The sequence below is a fragment of the Heptranchias perlo genome, chromosome 2 (genome assembly GCF_035084215.1).
Source record: "Heptranchias perlo isolate sHepPer1 chromosome 2, sHepPer1.hap1, whole genome shotgun sequence".
Classification (NCBI taxonomy): Eukaryota; Metazoa; Chordata; class Chondrichthyes; order Hexanchiformes; family Hexanchidae; genus Heptranchias; species Heptranchias perlo.
Genome location: NC_090326.1, coordinates 81,173,273 through 81,190,701, shown reverse-complemented (window position 1 = coordinate 81,190,701; position 17,429 = coordinate 81,173,273). Strand labels below are relative to the sequence as shown.

Genomic DNA, 17,429 nt, shown 5'->3' with positions numbered 1-17,429 from the left:
TTAGATGTTTCAATGAGATCCCCTCTCATTCTTTTAAACTCGAGTGAATACAGGCCGAGCGACCCAATCTCTCCTCATACGACAGTCCTGCCATCTCAGGAACCAGTCTGGTGAACCTTCACTGCACTCCCTCTATGGCAAGTATATCCTTTCTTAGGTAAGGAGACCAAAACTGCACACAATACTCCTGGTGTGGTCTCACCAAGGCCCTGTATAACTGCAGTAAGACATCCTTGGTCCTGTACTCAAATCCTCTTGCAACGAAGGCCAACATACCATTTGCCTTCCTAACTGCTTGCTGCACCTGCATGTTTGCTTCCAGTGACTGGTGTACAAGGACACCCAGGTCCCTTTGTACATCAACATTCCCCAAACTATCATCATTTAAATAATACTCTGCCTTTCTGTTTTTCCTTCCGAAATGGATAACTTCACATTTATCCACATTATACTGCATCTGCCATGTATTTGCCCACTCACTCAACTTGTCTAAATCACCTCGAAGCCTCTGCATCCTCCTCACAACTCACAATCCCACCTAGTTTTGTGTCGTCAGCAAACTTGGAAATATTACATTTGGTTCCCTCATCCAAATCATTGATATATATTGTGAATAGCTGGGGCCCAAGCACTGATCCCTGCAGTACCCCACTAGTCACTGCCTGCCACCCTGAAAAAGACCCATTTATTCCTACTCTCTGTTTCCTGTCTGTTAACCAATTTTCAATCCATGCCAGTATATTATCCCAAATCCCATGTGCTTTAATTTTGCACACTAACGTCTTATGTGGGACTTTATCAAAGGCCTTCTGAAAATCCAAATAAACCACATCCACTGGTTCTCCCTTATCTATTCTACCAGTTACAACCTCAAAAAACTCCAGTAGGTTTGTCAAACATGATTTCCCTTTCATAAATCCATGTTGACTTTGTCTAATCCCGTTGATATTTTCTAAGTATCTTGTTATCACATCCTTTACAATAGACTCTAGCATTTTCCCTACAACTAATGTTAGGCTAACTGGTTTGTAGTTCCCTGTTTTCTCTCTCCCTCCTTTTTTAAATAGTGGGGTTACTAGCTCAATTGCTCATTTTAAATCTGAGATAGATAGCTTTTTGGCAATCATAGGTATTAAGGGATATGGGCCAAAGGCAGGTATATGGAGTTAGATCACAGATCAGCCATGATCTTATCAAATGGCGGAGCAGGCACGAGGGGCCGAATGGCCTACTCCTGTTCCTATGTTCTTATGTTCCTACATTTGCCACCCTCCAATCTGCAGGAACTGTTCCATAATCTATAGAATTTTGGAAGAGACAACTAATGCATCCACTATTTCCATGGCTACCTCTTTTAGGCCGTAAAATATTTCCTCAGATTTAAACATTGAGAGGAGCCGAGATGCACTAAGTGCTCCTAAAATCACTTTGCAGGTGGGAAGGAGCAACAACCATGATTTTTGTTTTCAGTTTCTTTCTCCTGCTGGTGCAGCTAATCTGTATTCAAACAGTGGTAAGACAGGGGGACCAAATCATCAACTCTCCAAAAGAGACCTGCATTATAAGGCATAAATTGTCTATTTGCTCCCTTGGAAAGGCCACAAGGATGACCATTGTGAGGCACAGAAATGTCATATTGGTTCAGCAGCACTGTTGTCTTGAGCTTGTGGGTCAGACGTGTTGGGATTGTTTTCTACCTCTAGAAACAGGTGTTAATCTTACCATGTTTTGCTTATTTAATAGCAACAACTAGAAATGTAACTTCAGTTTTCTACTGGTTGAGTTTGTTCAATTAGTCCTATTGGCATCCAATCAGGACTTGCCTGCAATAATACTTATTTTGTGCCTTTTAAGTGGCTCAGCAACTTTTCAAGTAACAGCCAAGGATGTGAATCTAGCTCTGGAGAGCAGAACACTGTTTAAGTAACAATAAATTTGTGCCATGCCCAACATGATCATTTCTGGATTTTGAAAGACCGATTTATAGATATGGAATTGGAACTAAAGTAATTGCTCATTTGTGTGTAATCAACCTCTGAGTTTTTAAATCATAAAACAAAGAAATTCAAGTTTTAAAATTACGTGCATCATCTGCTTGTGCAATTTGTATTGAAAATTACATTTAACTTATTTTCTTGGTGAGTTCTAGCCTTCTTCCTACTTGTAATAATTATCCAACTATGTAGGCTATTCGACTTTCCATGCGGGAGAGTGAAACATATAGCTGAGCTTCTCAACTGTTTACTGTTCTTCTGTTTAAAGTGCCCCTGAATGCAATGCTGTTCAGCTGATTAAAATGTCAGTTGTTGGTGGGTTGGGTGTTTAGTTTCCGGCCACGTCTGTGATCAGTGGCAGCCCTCTCCCACCAGCAGAAATACTGAATCAATTAATGTAACAACTGCAGAAAAATCCATATTGAACAGATATTCTGCCAAGAGATTAGCTGTTCTACTCTCTTGAATTCACTCCAGCATAGTGGGTGAGCTAATTCCTACCTAGTTTTAATTTCCTTCAGCTGCCGTATCTTTCTCTGAAAGTTCATTTATAAGACTTTTACAGGTCTTATCAAGCAGTAGCAAACTTTTCAACAAAAAAATTGTTACCAATATCGCTCTCCTTTTTTGGCTGGAAAACAGGGAAAAAGTTTGAGATTTCATCTTATTTCCCTGTCTTCTTCTGGGCCAATCTCTGCCATTGTTACCATTAAACGATAGCAGAAAATATCCTCCAGACAGATATCCTGGCAGACTTGAAGTAGCTTTACTCTGTATCTAAACTATGCGGTCCCTAGCCTTGGAATGCTTGATCCTGACACTGGGTGCAGAAATGTTTAATTCCCAAGCATTGAATGCATGATGAAAAAAAATAATTTACATTATGGAATGTTGTTTCCTGTTGTTATCACTTTTTGCCCTGAGGCCCAAATTCAGATTCAGCCTGAGAGTTTTGTGATGAATGTGGTCACATTACAATCTAGCACAACAAACTATTTCTGTGTACTTCTTGGTGATTTACTCAATTTGGCCTTTTCTTTGCTTTAGAGTCAAATAGGATGGCGTAAGGAAGCAAAACATTTGCTGCTGCTGATAACTGATCAGCTATCTCACTTGGCACTTGACAGCAAATTGGGTGGTATTGTCCTGCCTAACGATGGGAACTGCCACCTAAAGGACAATATGTACACCCATTCAACTATTATGGTAAGGTAACGGCGTACCTCTTATTGCTTTAGCTTAACAAAGCAAAAATATAACACAGTACATTTGGCAAATGTATGTAGGAGATTTCACCCTCTCCCTACAGTATTTTAGAAACAGTACAACATTCTAATGGTTTTCTATTCAAAGGTCTCTTCTTTCTGCTTTTAGGAGGAAACAAATCATTTACTGTTTTCAAAGAACATGGCCAGAAGTCACTAGTATTGAAGCCTTAACTTGGGAAAATTGGGTGGTGAACTGGATTAGCACACTGTCTTTTCACCTCAGGGAACTGGATTTTAATTCGGTCCAGCCTGATAAGATATAAGTTTCCTTTGCTGGTTGTAAGGGTTCTATATAAAATGGCTTGATCAATTTCAGCCCAGTTCCTGATGGATGAGTTACTATAGGAAAATGGCCCCAAATTTCCTGGATCACACTTACACAGAAATTACACCAAAATTTACACTGGTTTCCGCGCCGTACTTGCCAATGGGAACTTGCGCTGAAATTTCCTACTGAGCTCATTTGCCTATGTTTGAATTTATTAACCGGCATAAAACAAGCACAAATGCAGGCCCATCAATAAGGGTAATAGTGAGTGGGTTACTGTCTTGTGCATGGCGCCTCACTCTGAGCTTGCCTTTGCTGCTCCTCTTCCATTATTATGCTGATGTGGAGATGCCGGTGATGGACTGGGGTTGACAATTGTAAACAATTTTACAACACCAAGTTATAGTCCAGCAATTTTATTTTAAATTCACAAGCTTTCGGAGGCTTCCTCCTTCGAAGGAGGAAGCCTCCGAAAGCTTGTGAATTTAAAATAAAATTGCTGTACTATAACTTGGTGTTGTAAAATTGTTTACAATTATTATGCTGAACAGAGCCCATTGAGAAGGCAATTCCAGCTGCTTAGTCCTTCTGAATGTGTTGGGGAGGAGGGGCGAGACTCCAAATAATTTCAGGCACACAGCACTTTGATTAAGTGTTGTGCAGGTCTCGGTCAGAAAAATTCAAAACAAATCGTGCAGAAAATCGCTATCAAATTGCAGAAATCTCAGCTGCGTCAATATCAAATGATTACAGGCCATGCTGCACCCAAAGTTTTGGGTGTAAATCTCCAGCAGCACATTATTTGTGTAAATTTAGGAAACTCACACGAGGTGTTCTTTTGCATGGGGGGTGGAGCTATGTAAATGAGTGGCAGGACGTTTTGGCGTACATATCTCTGAAGCAGCGTAAATGGTTGAGGACATTCATGTGTAGCGATGTTTCAGCGTAAAACTGGTAGAAGTCAGTTATGCGTAAATTTCCTCGGGGGGAAAGAAACCGTGAAACATTACTCTTATGGCATAGTTATGCCGAAAGTTTCCAGGAAATTCTGGACCAATGAATCAGGATTTAAGTTTTTATTCGTGATGTTTAATTTAGCTCTTGAGCTGTCCTACACAAATTGACTCAATTGAAAAGATTCAAATACAATTTGGAAACCAGTAGAATCCAAAGCACTGGCTACCACCATTTAACTACACTCACTTTCAAAGGACTGCAAATTTGATGTATTATTATTAACTACTTCTGCACAGTCAAGGATAATCGTCACAATCAGAACAATAATTTGGTTTTAGGAATTACAATCATACATCAACTGAATTCAGTTTAATACACCACAACTCAAATGTGAATTACAGCATCATAGCTTCAGTTGATTTGCACAACATTTTATTTAAAAGATTACACTGGGATAGATTTTAATTTTTACCGCTGGGCATAAAACTGGCAGTAACAGATCAGCCACCCGCTGCCTGATTTTTCTTTCCATTTGGGAAAATTTGGATTGGGAAAGAAAAATTGAGCGGGCTGTATAATTGGCAGCCAGTCTGTTACAGCCAGTTTTCTACCTGGTGTAAAAGTTAAAATCTACTCCATTATGTTCTTGCTATTTTATATAGTGGAATGACAAGCAGCAGTTATCATCTTTTTGAAAATAGAGCATTCATAGAAGCATAAAATCTTACAGGAAAGGAGGCCATTCGGCCCATCATGCTTGTGCATTCTTAATACAATAATTTTTATGATAAGACTTTTTCATATATGTTCAGATGTATTATTGGAATGCAGTTTCAGCTCTAATCAGATTGGGGTTCTTTTGGTGAATTATTATGCTTATCAAGGTGAGGGATGTCAGCAGTCAGAATGGAATACTTACATTTCAAGGATCAAGAGTAAGTATCAAATAACAATAGCAACAACTCCCAGATCAAATATAGCACAGCTAGCTACAGAATTAAGCTCCCTCTCTACTGCCTCAACAATGTGCAATTGGCTTAACCTCCTATCCTTTACCTTCTCTGAGTGAGATTGCCAGTCTGTACAAAATTAGGAGCAGTTTTGTGTCCAAGGGCCCACATGCACTCAGTACTAGGAAATGTCTGCAATCTGCACAGGACCCTAATGGCCAGCAGAGAGAGAAGGGTCCCAAAATTCCACAGGCTGCAATCCAGGTGGTCAACACCTAAGGCACGTTTAGAGGATGATAAAGTGGTGTAGTAAATTGTTTAGAGGCTGATTATGTCCAGTAGATATATGGATTAGTGTCAAATTTGGTTCTGTGGTAGCACTCTCATCTCTGACTCATAAGGTTGTGGGTTCAAGTTCCACTCCGGGACTCGGGCACAAAATCAAGGCTGACACTTTAGTGCAGTACTGAGGGAGGGCTGCGCTGTTGGAAGTGCCGTCTTTCAGAGGAAATACAAAACAAGTCCTGTCTGCCCTTTCGGATGGATGTAAAAGATCCCACAGCACTTTTTGAAGTAGACCATGGTAGTTCTCCTAGTGTTCTGTCCAACATTTATCCCTCATCCAACAAGAAGATTATATGGTTAATTATCTTATTGCTGTTTGTGAGACGTTGCTGTGCACAAATTGGCTGCCGTGTTTCCATATTAAAACAGTGACGACACTTGAAAAGTACTTCATTAGTGGAGGTGAGTGTGTTATAGGGAATGGCTTCCTTAATTTATATCTGAAACTTGTGGAGACCCAGAAATCTCTACAGTAGTGTGCTGTAAATTGAATTGCAGTTTGTGCTCTTAATCTCTGCCGTTTTATTCCTAAAAGAAGCATATGTTAATCCATTCACCGCATATTTAAAACAACACTATTGTCAAAAGTTTCCCCTTCAGTCTGAGCTTGGGTGAAGACTGTCATGGTAGTTGTATCTTAGAGAAAATTTTTGCTGTGCCATAATTAGCATGTTTTTTTTGGTGGTGTGTGATTGAGGAGAAAATTGAAATTGGGAGGAAAGGTCTGGCACAATATGATCAACAAATAACAAAAGTAGGAAATAACCAATTAGAATGTACAAAAACAGAGACTTAGCCCATGAGAAAGAAAATAACTGATGTACAGTCCTTAGATTTTACGATCAGTACTATATTCATGCCAGCAGTAACCCATCGATTGTATCTGGTGTTAAAATAAACCCCATTAAAAATCCAGGCTACAAATTTGACTATCATAGAAACATAGGCAATAGGAGCAAAAGTAGGCCATTCGGCCCTTCGGGCCTGCTCCACCATTCAATATGATCATGGCTGATCGTCTAACTCAGTAGTCTGTTCCCACTTTTTACCCATATCCCTTGATCCCTTTTAGCATTAAGAAATATATCTATCTCCTTCTTGAATACATCTAATGACGTGGCCTCCACTGCCTTCTGTGATAGAGAATTCCACAGGTTCACCACCCTCTGAGTGAAGAAATTTCTCCTCATCTCGGTTCTAAATGGCAAACCCCGTATCCTGAAACTGACCCCTGGTTCGGACTCCCCAGCCATTGGGAACATCCTCCCTGCATCTAGTCTGCCTAGTCCTGTTAGAATTTTATATATTTCGATGATATCACCTCTCATTCTTCTAAACTCTAGTGAATATAGGCCTAGTCGACCCAATCTCTCCTCATATGTCAGTCCTGCCATCCCAGAAATCAGTCTGGTAAACCTTTGTTGCACTCCCTCCACGGCAAGGACATCCTCAGATAGAGACCAAAGCTGCACACAACACTCCAGGTTTGGTCTCACCAAGGCCCTGTATAACTGCAGTAAGACATCCCTGCTCCTGTACACTCATCCTCTTGCAATGAAGGCCAACATACCATTCGCCTTCCTGACTGCTTGCTGCACCTGAATGCTCACTTTCACGATTTAAATGACCCACAAAAGAAATGTTATTCTAAAGTCTAGTAAAATGCTTGTTCATTTTACAGTACTACTGTGCTGTTCTTGAAGTTCCAGAAAAGGGGGTTTGTGCAGTATGTGCAAATATGTGGTATATTCAATAGGTTTTACAGAGAAGTTGGAAGTGCATTATCTGGAGCATAATGTGAAAAACTACAGTATATTAGTTTCTAAGGATCAGATACAAAACTGACTAGCAGAACAAACAGTTTTCATTAATCTCTGCTCATAAATATCTGCTGAACGAGTTATTTGTCCTTAATCTTCAGCGTAGAATTAAATTGGCTAACGCCAATGGTCTCTTGTATTTGGTCATCTGATTGATTATATCACCTCTATAACGGGCATATTTAAAATGTATTACTTTATAGAAAGGTTTGTTCGTCATTTTTCTCTCCCATCCCAACAACGTTAATTCCTTGCTGTGGTTGTTTCACAGGCACTCGTTGCCCTCTTAAAATCTTGCTCAAGTGGTTACTAATCATGTGTAAGCTTTGACCACTTATTTGACTGGTCAGGGGGTGGGGGTGGATATCATAGCTGAGCCCAATCCTATCCTTATCCAACATCTACCCAATACTCTATCAAGATTGGGAACCCTGGCTGATTTCCTTCCCTCACCAAGGAGTGCAGAGACCAGTTGTAGTTCCTACTGCAACATTGGCAATTCAGCATAGGCCAGAGATCAAGCTGGGAATGTTTCCAGTCTCTGTGGCTCAATATTTATTGTAACCTTACTGAGTCATTGGGGTTCAAATGTTTTTCAGCTTTACGTTAAAAAACAAACTTTATTTAAGTTCCATCAGTATTAGTCAACATTTGTTTTCAAAAATAATAACACAGGGCTGAATAAAGTTACCATAAATGTATGAAAGCCATTAGTTATAAGGTCTGCCTTATTCTCTCAATAGAGCAGTGATGCCTACTCCTGTAAGCAGTCTGACCATCTTGCATTTGAAATGTGCCTGCACTGCCCAATAACTAGCTATATGATAGCGTAACCCAGAGTGTAACAATAGGATCCCCTTGAGATCTGAACTGGATACTGTACCTTTCGCAAGTGCTGTCCTGTCATGTGCATTTCTCCAATATTTTTCGAGCTTTGGTGAGACAAGGTGGGTTTGCATGGCTCTGTGCTGGTCGTGCACTTTTTCCTCCAATTCTACATTTCACCTTCTGAAATGCTGATTCCCATGGATTATATCCTGATTATTTCTAAATTGCTGTACTGGAGCAGACAGGGATATATTTAGCACCTCTTGGGTCTTAGTTTTCCTTTTTTTCTCTAATTTTTCACTAGTTAGATTCTGATTAATGTCACAGCGTTCACTTAACTTCTTTGTTGCAGCCTTGGAAGCCATTTATAATCCACGAATTATTAATTAGACCTTTATATTTCTTAATTGTTAACTTTGTACTTTATTTTATAAAATAATTTTCTCTGTTTTGACTACTAAATTCAATTTTTCATTTTAACGGTCATTTTACACTCTTTCAAAATAAAATAAACTGCAATGCAGGGAGTAGAACCTTTAACTTGTAATGCCTGAGAACTCCCATCCTTTCACAGGGTGCCTATCTATAATGTTAGACAGAGTCCTTGTCTATGTATCAGAAATGAGGATTCTAGATACAGAAATCAAACACTTACAAGTTACAAATTTATTAAGGGTTACATGAATATACGCACAGAGAACATCCTGGAACACACTGCGATGCTTTGGTGTGAAGGATCATATGTTAAAGTCATTGAGCTCAACTTTGTAGATCTCTTCCTTCTGTGTCATCTTCTAATCTTGTCCTTACCATTTTTATACCCTTTCCAACTGTAGTAGTCCATTAACATTCCATAACCTTTACACACTCTGTACCAGCTCGTATCAGTCTTTATTAAGAAGTTCCAGGTTCTCCGGTTCCGGAGGCTTGCAGAAACTGCTGGTGTTTAGGGTTTAGCAGGGCATTGAATGTGCTCTATTATGGCTATGCTACAGATAAGTTAGTCTCTAAGCGTTAATGAATTCTGAGAAAGTTCAGAATTCAATGTAATCAATGTGTTGTTTAACCTCGAGATCAGGCCTTTTGTGACCTCTGTGTAGACTGAATTGTCAGTAAAGTCCTGCAGGCTTTTAACTTTATAGGCTTAACACAAAATGGATCCCTTACTTACAAAATGGATTCTTTATTAGCTCTCGATCCCTTGACAGTTCCCTCCCACCATTATATCACACAAAGGATATTCCTTACACCAACTCCAAATTGATTGTGTTATTGCTTCAGATGTAGCCATAAAGGTTGATTCACGGATTGGGTATTCTGACTGAGAGTTATTGCCCACAGGGAGCTCAGGTTAGGAAGTTGCAAGTCCATAGCCTCTGATGTTCTGGTCATTTAAATTAACAGATGGAAAATCAGGGGGTCGATTTTAACCCTACCTGCCCGGCAGAAATCAGGCGGGTGAGCAGTTGAAAACGGAGGGGTTTACTTACCCGCTCATAACTCGACCATTTCCCAAGCTCTGCAGGTGGATGAGTTGGTCGCCGAAAGCATGCGGAGGGGTCATGAAATTGTGCAAATCGGGGTCCTATTACGTCAAAAGGACCCCAATTGCATTTTAACTGGGACCTGAGTGGGGAAGCCACTATGGGTTTCCTGCCAGGCTGAAGCACTTCTATAGCTAGTCTGCAGACAGAAGAGGCCATCCAAGGTAAATGTAAAACCTACCGTTGTGGGACTCTAGATTTGGCAGCCCCACCCTTTTTCTTTGTGGGAACATGTTTACTCTGCATCCTTTGAATCTTCCCACTTTTGCTAAATCACTTCTTAGCTTAATAAAATTGGCCTTTCCCACAATTGAGAACTTTAACATTGTTCCTGTACATTGTTCCTGCTGCAGTAATACTGACATGATTGAAAATTGATACAATACCATCTCACTAGTAGAGATTATAGGGCTGATTCCTCATTTGGGCACTCCCAGCAAAGAGCAATATTCACATGAAGTGCTGGTTAAGAAATTGCAGGACTACAGTCGCCGGGTCGATTTTAACCCCAAGTGGTTTGGGCAGGCGGGGGGTGGGGCAAGTGCCTGACACATCTGCTGACCAAGTTTGAGGCCTGTGGTATGTTAATTTCTCATCTACATGCCATCGGAAAGTTGCCCGCCCAAAATGGGCAGAAAGTGGCAGCACGCAGGAAGGTGAAAGGGGATGTTCAGACAGCCAGAGCCACTGGCTGGCACTAAGGGAAGGCTTGCCAGAAAGCAAGCAAGCAAGAGTGCTCCTCTGGGTCCTACAAGGAAAGTCACAGCCTCCCATGCCCTGGACACCCTCCCCGCCACCCCCCACCCCCTTCCCTTCTGCGAGATCTTCTCAAAACCTCCTTCCCACAAATTAGGTGCATTGATTTGTTAAGGGAAGGTCGTGTCTGACGAACTTGACTGAATTTTTTGAGGCGGTAACTAGGGGAGTCGATGAGGGTAGTGCATTTGATGTTGTCTACATGGATTTTAGCAATGCTTTTGACAAGGTCCCACATGGTAGACTGGTCAAAAAAGTACAAGCCCATGGGATCCAAGGGAGAGTGGCAAGTTGGATCCAAAATTGGCTCAGTGGCAAAGGGTAATGGTCGATGTTTGTTTTTGTGACTGGAAGGCTGCTTCCAGTGGGGTTCCACAGGGCTCAGTACTAGTCCCTTGCTTTATGTGATATATATATATATAAATGATTTGGACTTAAATGTAGGGGGCATGATTAAGAAGTTTGTAGATCTTACAAAAATTGGCCGTGTGGTTGATAGTGAGGAAGAAAGCTGTAGACTGCAGGAAGATATCATTGGACTGGTCAAGTGGGTGGAAAAGTGGCAAATGGAATTAAATCCAGAGAAGTATGAGGTAATGATTTGAGAACGGCAAACAAGGCAAGGGAGTACACAATAAATGTGAGGATACTGAAAAGTGTAGAGGAAGTGAGGGACCTTGGAGTGCATGTCCACAGATCCCTGAAGGTAGCAGGACAAGTAGATAAGGTGGTTAAGAAGGCATATGGAATACTTTCCTTTATTAGCCGAGGCATAGAATATAAGAGCAGGGAGGTTATGCTAGAACTGTATAAAACATTGGTTAGGCCACAGCTTGAGTACTGCGTACAGTTCTGGTCACCGCATTACAGGAAGGATGTAATTGCACAAGAGAGGGTACAGAGGAGATTTACGAGGATGTTGCCAGGACTGGAGAATTTTAGTTATGAGGACAGATTGGATAGGCTGGGGCTGTTTTCCTTAGAACAGAGGAGGCTGAGGGTGATTTGATTGAGGTGTACAAAATTATGAGGAGCCTAGATGGAGTGGATAGGAAACATCTATTTTCCTTAGCAGAGAAGTCAGTAACCAGGGGGCATATATTTAAAGTGATTGATTGGTAGAAGGATTAGAGGGGAGCTGAGGAAAATGTTTCACCCAGAGGGTGGTGGGGGTCTGGAACTCACTGCCTGAAAGGGTGGTAGAGGCAGAAACCCTCAACTCATTTAAAAAGTACCTGGATGTGCACCTGAAGTGCCATAACCTGCAGGGCTACGGACCAAGTGCTGGAAAGTGGGATTAGGCTGGGTGGCTCATTTTTGGCTGGCGGGACACAATGGGCCGAATGGCCTCCTTCGGTGCCGTGAATTTTCTATGATTCTATGATTCTACATACATGCATTCATCTGTTTCATAACCTTGACTTGAATGATGCTGTTTCATTTTATTCTGCCCTTCCTGACAGAGGCATTACCTTTGTTACTGTGAATTTTAATCGGAAATCAGCAAGGAAATTATAAATACTATAATGTAAATACTATTTGTATCAGCTGGTTGTATGCATTTATCCAGCTGGTGATAGTTCCTTGGACTTCTTAGATTTCACTAGTGTATGTCTGAGTGTGAGTCAGTGCTGCAGGACAGAACTAAGGTCAAGGACAAACAATTGTGTTTATTATTCCCAGATTCACTTTCATTAGATAATGCCTATTTGTAAAATGACATGGGTAAAGAACTAATGCTAAACACATAAAATATTGTTTACGGAATTCCCCAAGACATTCTTTCTGTTATGCTAATTGATCTGAATGACATCCAGTATTCTGCAGTGTAATGTGTGGTTGCTTGTTTCTTGACTTCTAACAGGAGCATCCATCTGTGGGTCTGTTGGTGGATAAGCTGCTGGAAAATAGCATCCATGTCATTTTTGCAGTTCAGGGATCATGCATCACCTGGTACAAGGTAAGATCTATGTTGTTAACGTTGAACAGAATAAGAAGCAGTGTTGGGCTTCCTGGGAAAAGTGAATTCAGATGGAGCTGATCAATTTATATTGTGAAATGTTGTTAAAATATAATCATATTTTAGGCTTCTGCCAACAATAATTGAAAGTAAATTCCAATATTTGGAAAAACTGTGGCATTATGGTTCAGGTTGCCTCTAAACAATCAGATAATTTATAAGGTAATGTTCTATTGCTATATTTAATTGCTCACAAGATGGTCTATGGTGTTTTGCATATGCTCAAGCAAACCATAATATGCACTTGTATAGTTGAATTTGAACCAATGTAAGAATTGACATTAGTGCTTTCAGGGTTTTACAGTTTGCGAACATTTGGTGAGGATAGGTCGTAGAAAATCAGAAGCAAAATACTGCGGATGTTGGAAATCTGAAATAAAAACGGAAATGCTGGATAAGCTCAGCAAGCGAGGCAGCATCTGTGAAGAAGGAAACAGAGTCAACGTTTCGGGGGAGGAGAGCAGATGTTGGGGTTGATGGAAGATGGAAGAGGGTGTCGCAAAGGGAGCGGTGCCGTCGGAATGCTGAGAGGGGAGGGGAAGATGTGTTTTGTGGCGGGATTGTGCTCGAGGTGGCAGAAATGGCGGGGGATGATACATTGAATGTGGAGGCTGGTGGGGTGGAAGGTGAGGACAAGGGGGACCCTATCGTGGTTCTGGGAGGGAAGGGAAGGGGGGGGAGGGCAGAGGTGTGGGAAATAGGATGGACGCGGTTGAGGGCCCTGTCAACTACAGTGGAGGGGATATCCTCGGTTGAGGAAAAAGGAAAACATATCGGAAGCACTGGTGTGGAAGGTGGCATCGTCAGAACAGATGCGACCTAGATGGAGAAACTGGGAGAAGAGAATAGAGTCCTTACAGGAAGTGGGGTGGGAGGAAGTGTAATCAAGGTACAAGGTAGCTGTGGGAGTCAGTGGGCTTATAATAGATATTGGTCGACAGCCTTTCCACAGAAATGGAGATAAAGAAGTCGAGGAAGGGAAGGGAAGAGTCAGAGATGGACAATGTGAAGCCTGAAATCAGATGTTGGCCTAGGCAAACAGTTTTAAAATCATTTTGTAGGTGCTTTTTATGGGACAGAAGGGGAGATTTTCCAGGGCTTGTGCCCAGGCATATTAGATCATCTGTAAATCTAAACAGAGGAAAGTCAGGCGGGTTCCTTTTCAAGCTTGTGGTCTGACCTACCCGATTTTCTGATATTCGCTGTCCCCGGGCGATCCAGTGCACCTATGCGCAGATCTAGGAAAATCTCCTCGAATAATTTTGATTACAACTTCCAGAAATGTAATTCTTTAAGAAACAAAGAAACATCGGGGGTTAAATTGGATAAGAACATAAGAAATAGGAGTAGGTGTAGGCCACTTGGCCCCTCGAGCCTGCTCCGCCATTCAATTAGATCATGGATGATCTTCGACCTCAACTCCACTTTCCCACCCGATCCCCATATCCCTTGATTCCCCTAGAGTCCAAAAATCTATCCATCTCAGCTTTGAATATACCCAACGTCTCAGCATCCACAGCCCTCTGGGGTAGAGAATTCCAAAGATTCACAACTCTCTGAATGAGTGAAGAAATTCCTCATCTCAGTTTTAAATGGACAACCTGTTATCCTGCGACTATGCTCTCTAATTCTAGACTTTCCAGCCATGGGAAACAACCTCTCAGCATCTACCCTGTCAAGCCCCTTCATAATCTTATATGTTTCAATTAGATAATCTCTAATTCTTCTAAACTCTAGACAGCATAGGCCCATTCTGCTCAAGCTCGCCTCATAGGACAACCCTCTTATCCCAGGAATTAATCTAGTGAACCTTTGCTGCACTGCCTCAGAAAAGGAGACCAAAACTGTACACAGTACTCCAGGTGAGGTCTCACCAAAGCCCTGTACAATTGTAGTAAGACTTCCTTACTTTTATACTCCAATGCCCTTGAAATAAAGGCCAATATTCTATTTGCTTTCCCAAATGTTTGCTGTACCTGCATGCTAACTTTTTTGTGTTTCTTGTATGAGGACACCCAAGTTTCTCTGAACACCAACATTTAATAGTTTCTCACCATTTAAAAAATATTCTGCTTTTCTATTCTTCCTACCAAAGTGAATAACCTCACATTTCCCCACATTATACTCCATCTGCCACCTTCTTACCCACTCTCTTAACCAGTGGATTCCCCTCCACTGTAGTTGACAGGGCCCTCAACCGCGTCCATCCTATTTCCCACACCTCTGCCCTCCCCCCCCCCCCCCTTCCCTTCCCTCCCAGAACCATGATAGGGTCCCCCTTGTCCTCACCTTCCACCCCACCAGCCTCCACATTCAATGTATCATCCCCCGCCATTTCTGCCACCTCGAGCACAATCCCGCCACAAAACACATCTTCCCCTCCCCTCTCAGCATTCCGAGGGCACCGCTCCCTTTGCGACACCCTCTTCCATCTTCCATCAACCCCAACATCTGCTCTCCTCCCCCGAATCGTTGACTCTGTTTCCTTCTTCACAGATGCTGCCTCGCTTGCTGAGCTTATCCAGCATTTCCGTTTTTATTTCCCTTTGCAGACTGTTGATGTCCTCCTCACAGCTTACTTTCCCACCTGCCTTCCCCCGGCCGTTGAAATGCAGGCAGCACATAACATTCATGCTGCTTGGTCATTTACCTGATATCTGTGAGCAGCCAGGCCAAGCTATACTGTTGAGTGGCTGCTCACCAGCAGGTGGGCCCCGGTATTGCACGAGTGGCTAACATCATGTCAAGGCAGCCTGCACCGCTTATGTGTAAAATATGAGATACGGATATGCACGGAGTCTGAATGGAGATCAGACATCACACACGTAAAATATAGATGCCAGTCCCGTCCCTATGTTTACAAACAGTTGAGTTATGTCAAAGCATTGAATAAAAGTTGCGCACTACTAAATCCCACATCCTCCAATCTGTACGCCAGACCTCACCAATCTGCCGATCTGAATTTTTACCAGGCCTGTGAGAGAGCCTGCACCATCAACTCTGCTAATGCACTAGAGGCCTTGGTGCAAGAGGTGGACAGAAGAAGGATCATCCTATATCCGCAGGGGGATAAGAGGCTCTCCAGACATATGCTCCCGAGGCAGTAGGGGACTAAGTCAATGCTAGGCACATAGCACCACGAACATAGATGCAGTACAGGAAGAAATTCACTGCTTTGACACGAATGTTCAAGATGAATGAGGTCAACTGTTAAGTGGCATCTCCTACCAACTGCACCCTGCACTACTAGCCGCATCCACTGCTCCATGCACTACACCCCCCATCACCCACATACCAACAGGCTCTTTCAATCAGTACTCAACTCTTCTAATTAGATGCTTCCTCTCACCCTCACACATTACCACTGTTGCAAGCTGCACACCCACAACTCACAGGTCACACACACTGGCAGCTATTCAACCATGACAGGCACATCACCCAAACATCTTGCAGGACACTCACTGACACAGGTCCCGCTTCCTTGCAGGAGAAGGTGGTGCATAACAGGAGGCAGCAAGTGGCAGTGGCTCCATGGAACATGAACCTGCTGTCCTCTTTCAGGATGACAGCATTCCTGACCCACCCCTGCCACTCTGCCTGTACCCTTGCTGTTGCCTGTCAGCTAGCCAGCCCACTTCCTGTAGAGTTCTGAAACTTTATTATAGGAACATAGGAACAGGAGTAGGCCATTTAGCCCCTCAAGCTTGTTCTGCCATTCAATGAGATCATGGTTGATCTGTGATTTAATTCCCGCCTTAGCCTCATATCCCTTAATTTCTTTGATTAACAAAAATCTATCAATCTCAGATTTGAAATTAACAACTGAGGTAGCATCAACTGCTGTCTGCAGAAGAGCGTTCCAAACTTCTACCACCCTTTGTGTGTAGAAGTGTTTCCTAACTTCACTGCTGCAAGTCCTGGCTCTAATTTTTAGGCTATGTCCCCTAGTCCTAGTATTCAAGTATAGGAGACCTCCAAAAACAGGTACAAATGCATCAGCAGCCAGAAACAATAATCCAGCAACTAACCTGCAAATCCTGCATGATCTCTTTTAAATAGCGCTGATGGGGGGATCCTCCATGCTGTTTACGACCTGTTCAGCTGTGCAAGGTTAAGACAGTGCATTGGCTGGAGCGTTTTGTTCCAAAATCACATTTGTCCCTTTAAATCAACGTTGCACACTGATCTAACGCATATTCTCCTTACTTTACATACTGCCAGAGTTCGTTATCTGTGCATGCGCAAACGCCTTTACCAAGATGGCATCCGGCGCACGTCTTGCTGGAAACATGCGCGCACATTCCGGACGCCATTTTGGGTCCTTGGGAGGCCGCGTAACGCCTACAAAACTGGCGCTTCACGGCCCAATTTATAGCCCATCGTGTCTCCAGTATGAACCCATCTCATGATTTTAGAATAAAATGGCATATGTCATTTTAGATTTCATCCACCATGACAAAAAAATTCTGAAGCTGCAGATTTGAACCCTGTAGGAACCCATCCTGTTTTCTCACCTCTCATTTTATGAACTCAGCAAGTCTAATTTTACAGCTTTCAGAAGTGATAAATTTTACAGCACTGAAAGACATTCATATTTCTATGCGATCAGCTCCAAATATATTCTCTCTGCTATAAAATTACACAATATTCAGTAAAATGAATTTATTTCAATTGAAAAC

At 42.1% G+C, this 17,429-nt stretch overlaps 1 protein-coding gene across 1 annotated transcript in view; it reads left to right on the top strand.

Annotated features, from left to right (window-relative positions):
- Nucleotides 1–17,429, top strand: part of itgb8 (integrin, beta 8) — a 107,972-nt gene that overhangs the window by 27,435 nt on the left and 63,108 nt on the right. The window contains exons 6-7 of the mRNA XM_068003686.1: nucleotides 3,042–3,200; nucleotides 12,595–12,690. Of these exons, the coding sequence (XP_067859787.1) occupies nucleotides 3,042–3,200; nucleotides 12,595–12,690 (255 nt within the window). The remainder of the gene's footprint in view (nucleotides 1–3,041; nucleotides 3,201–12,594; nucleotides 12,691–17,429) is intronic.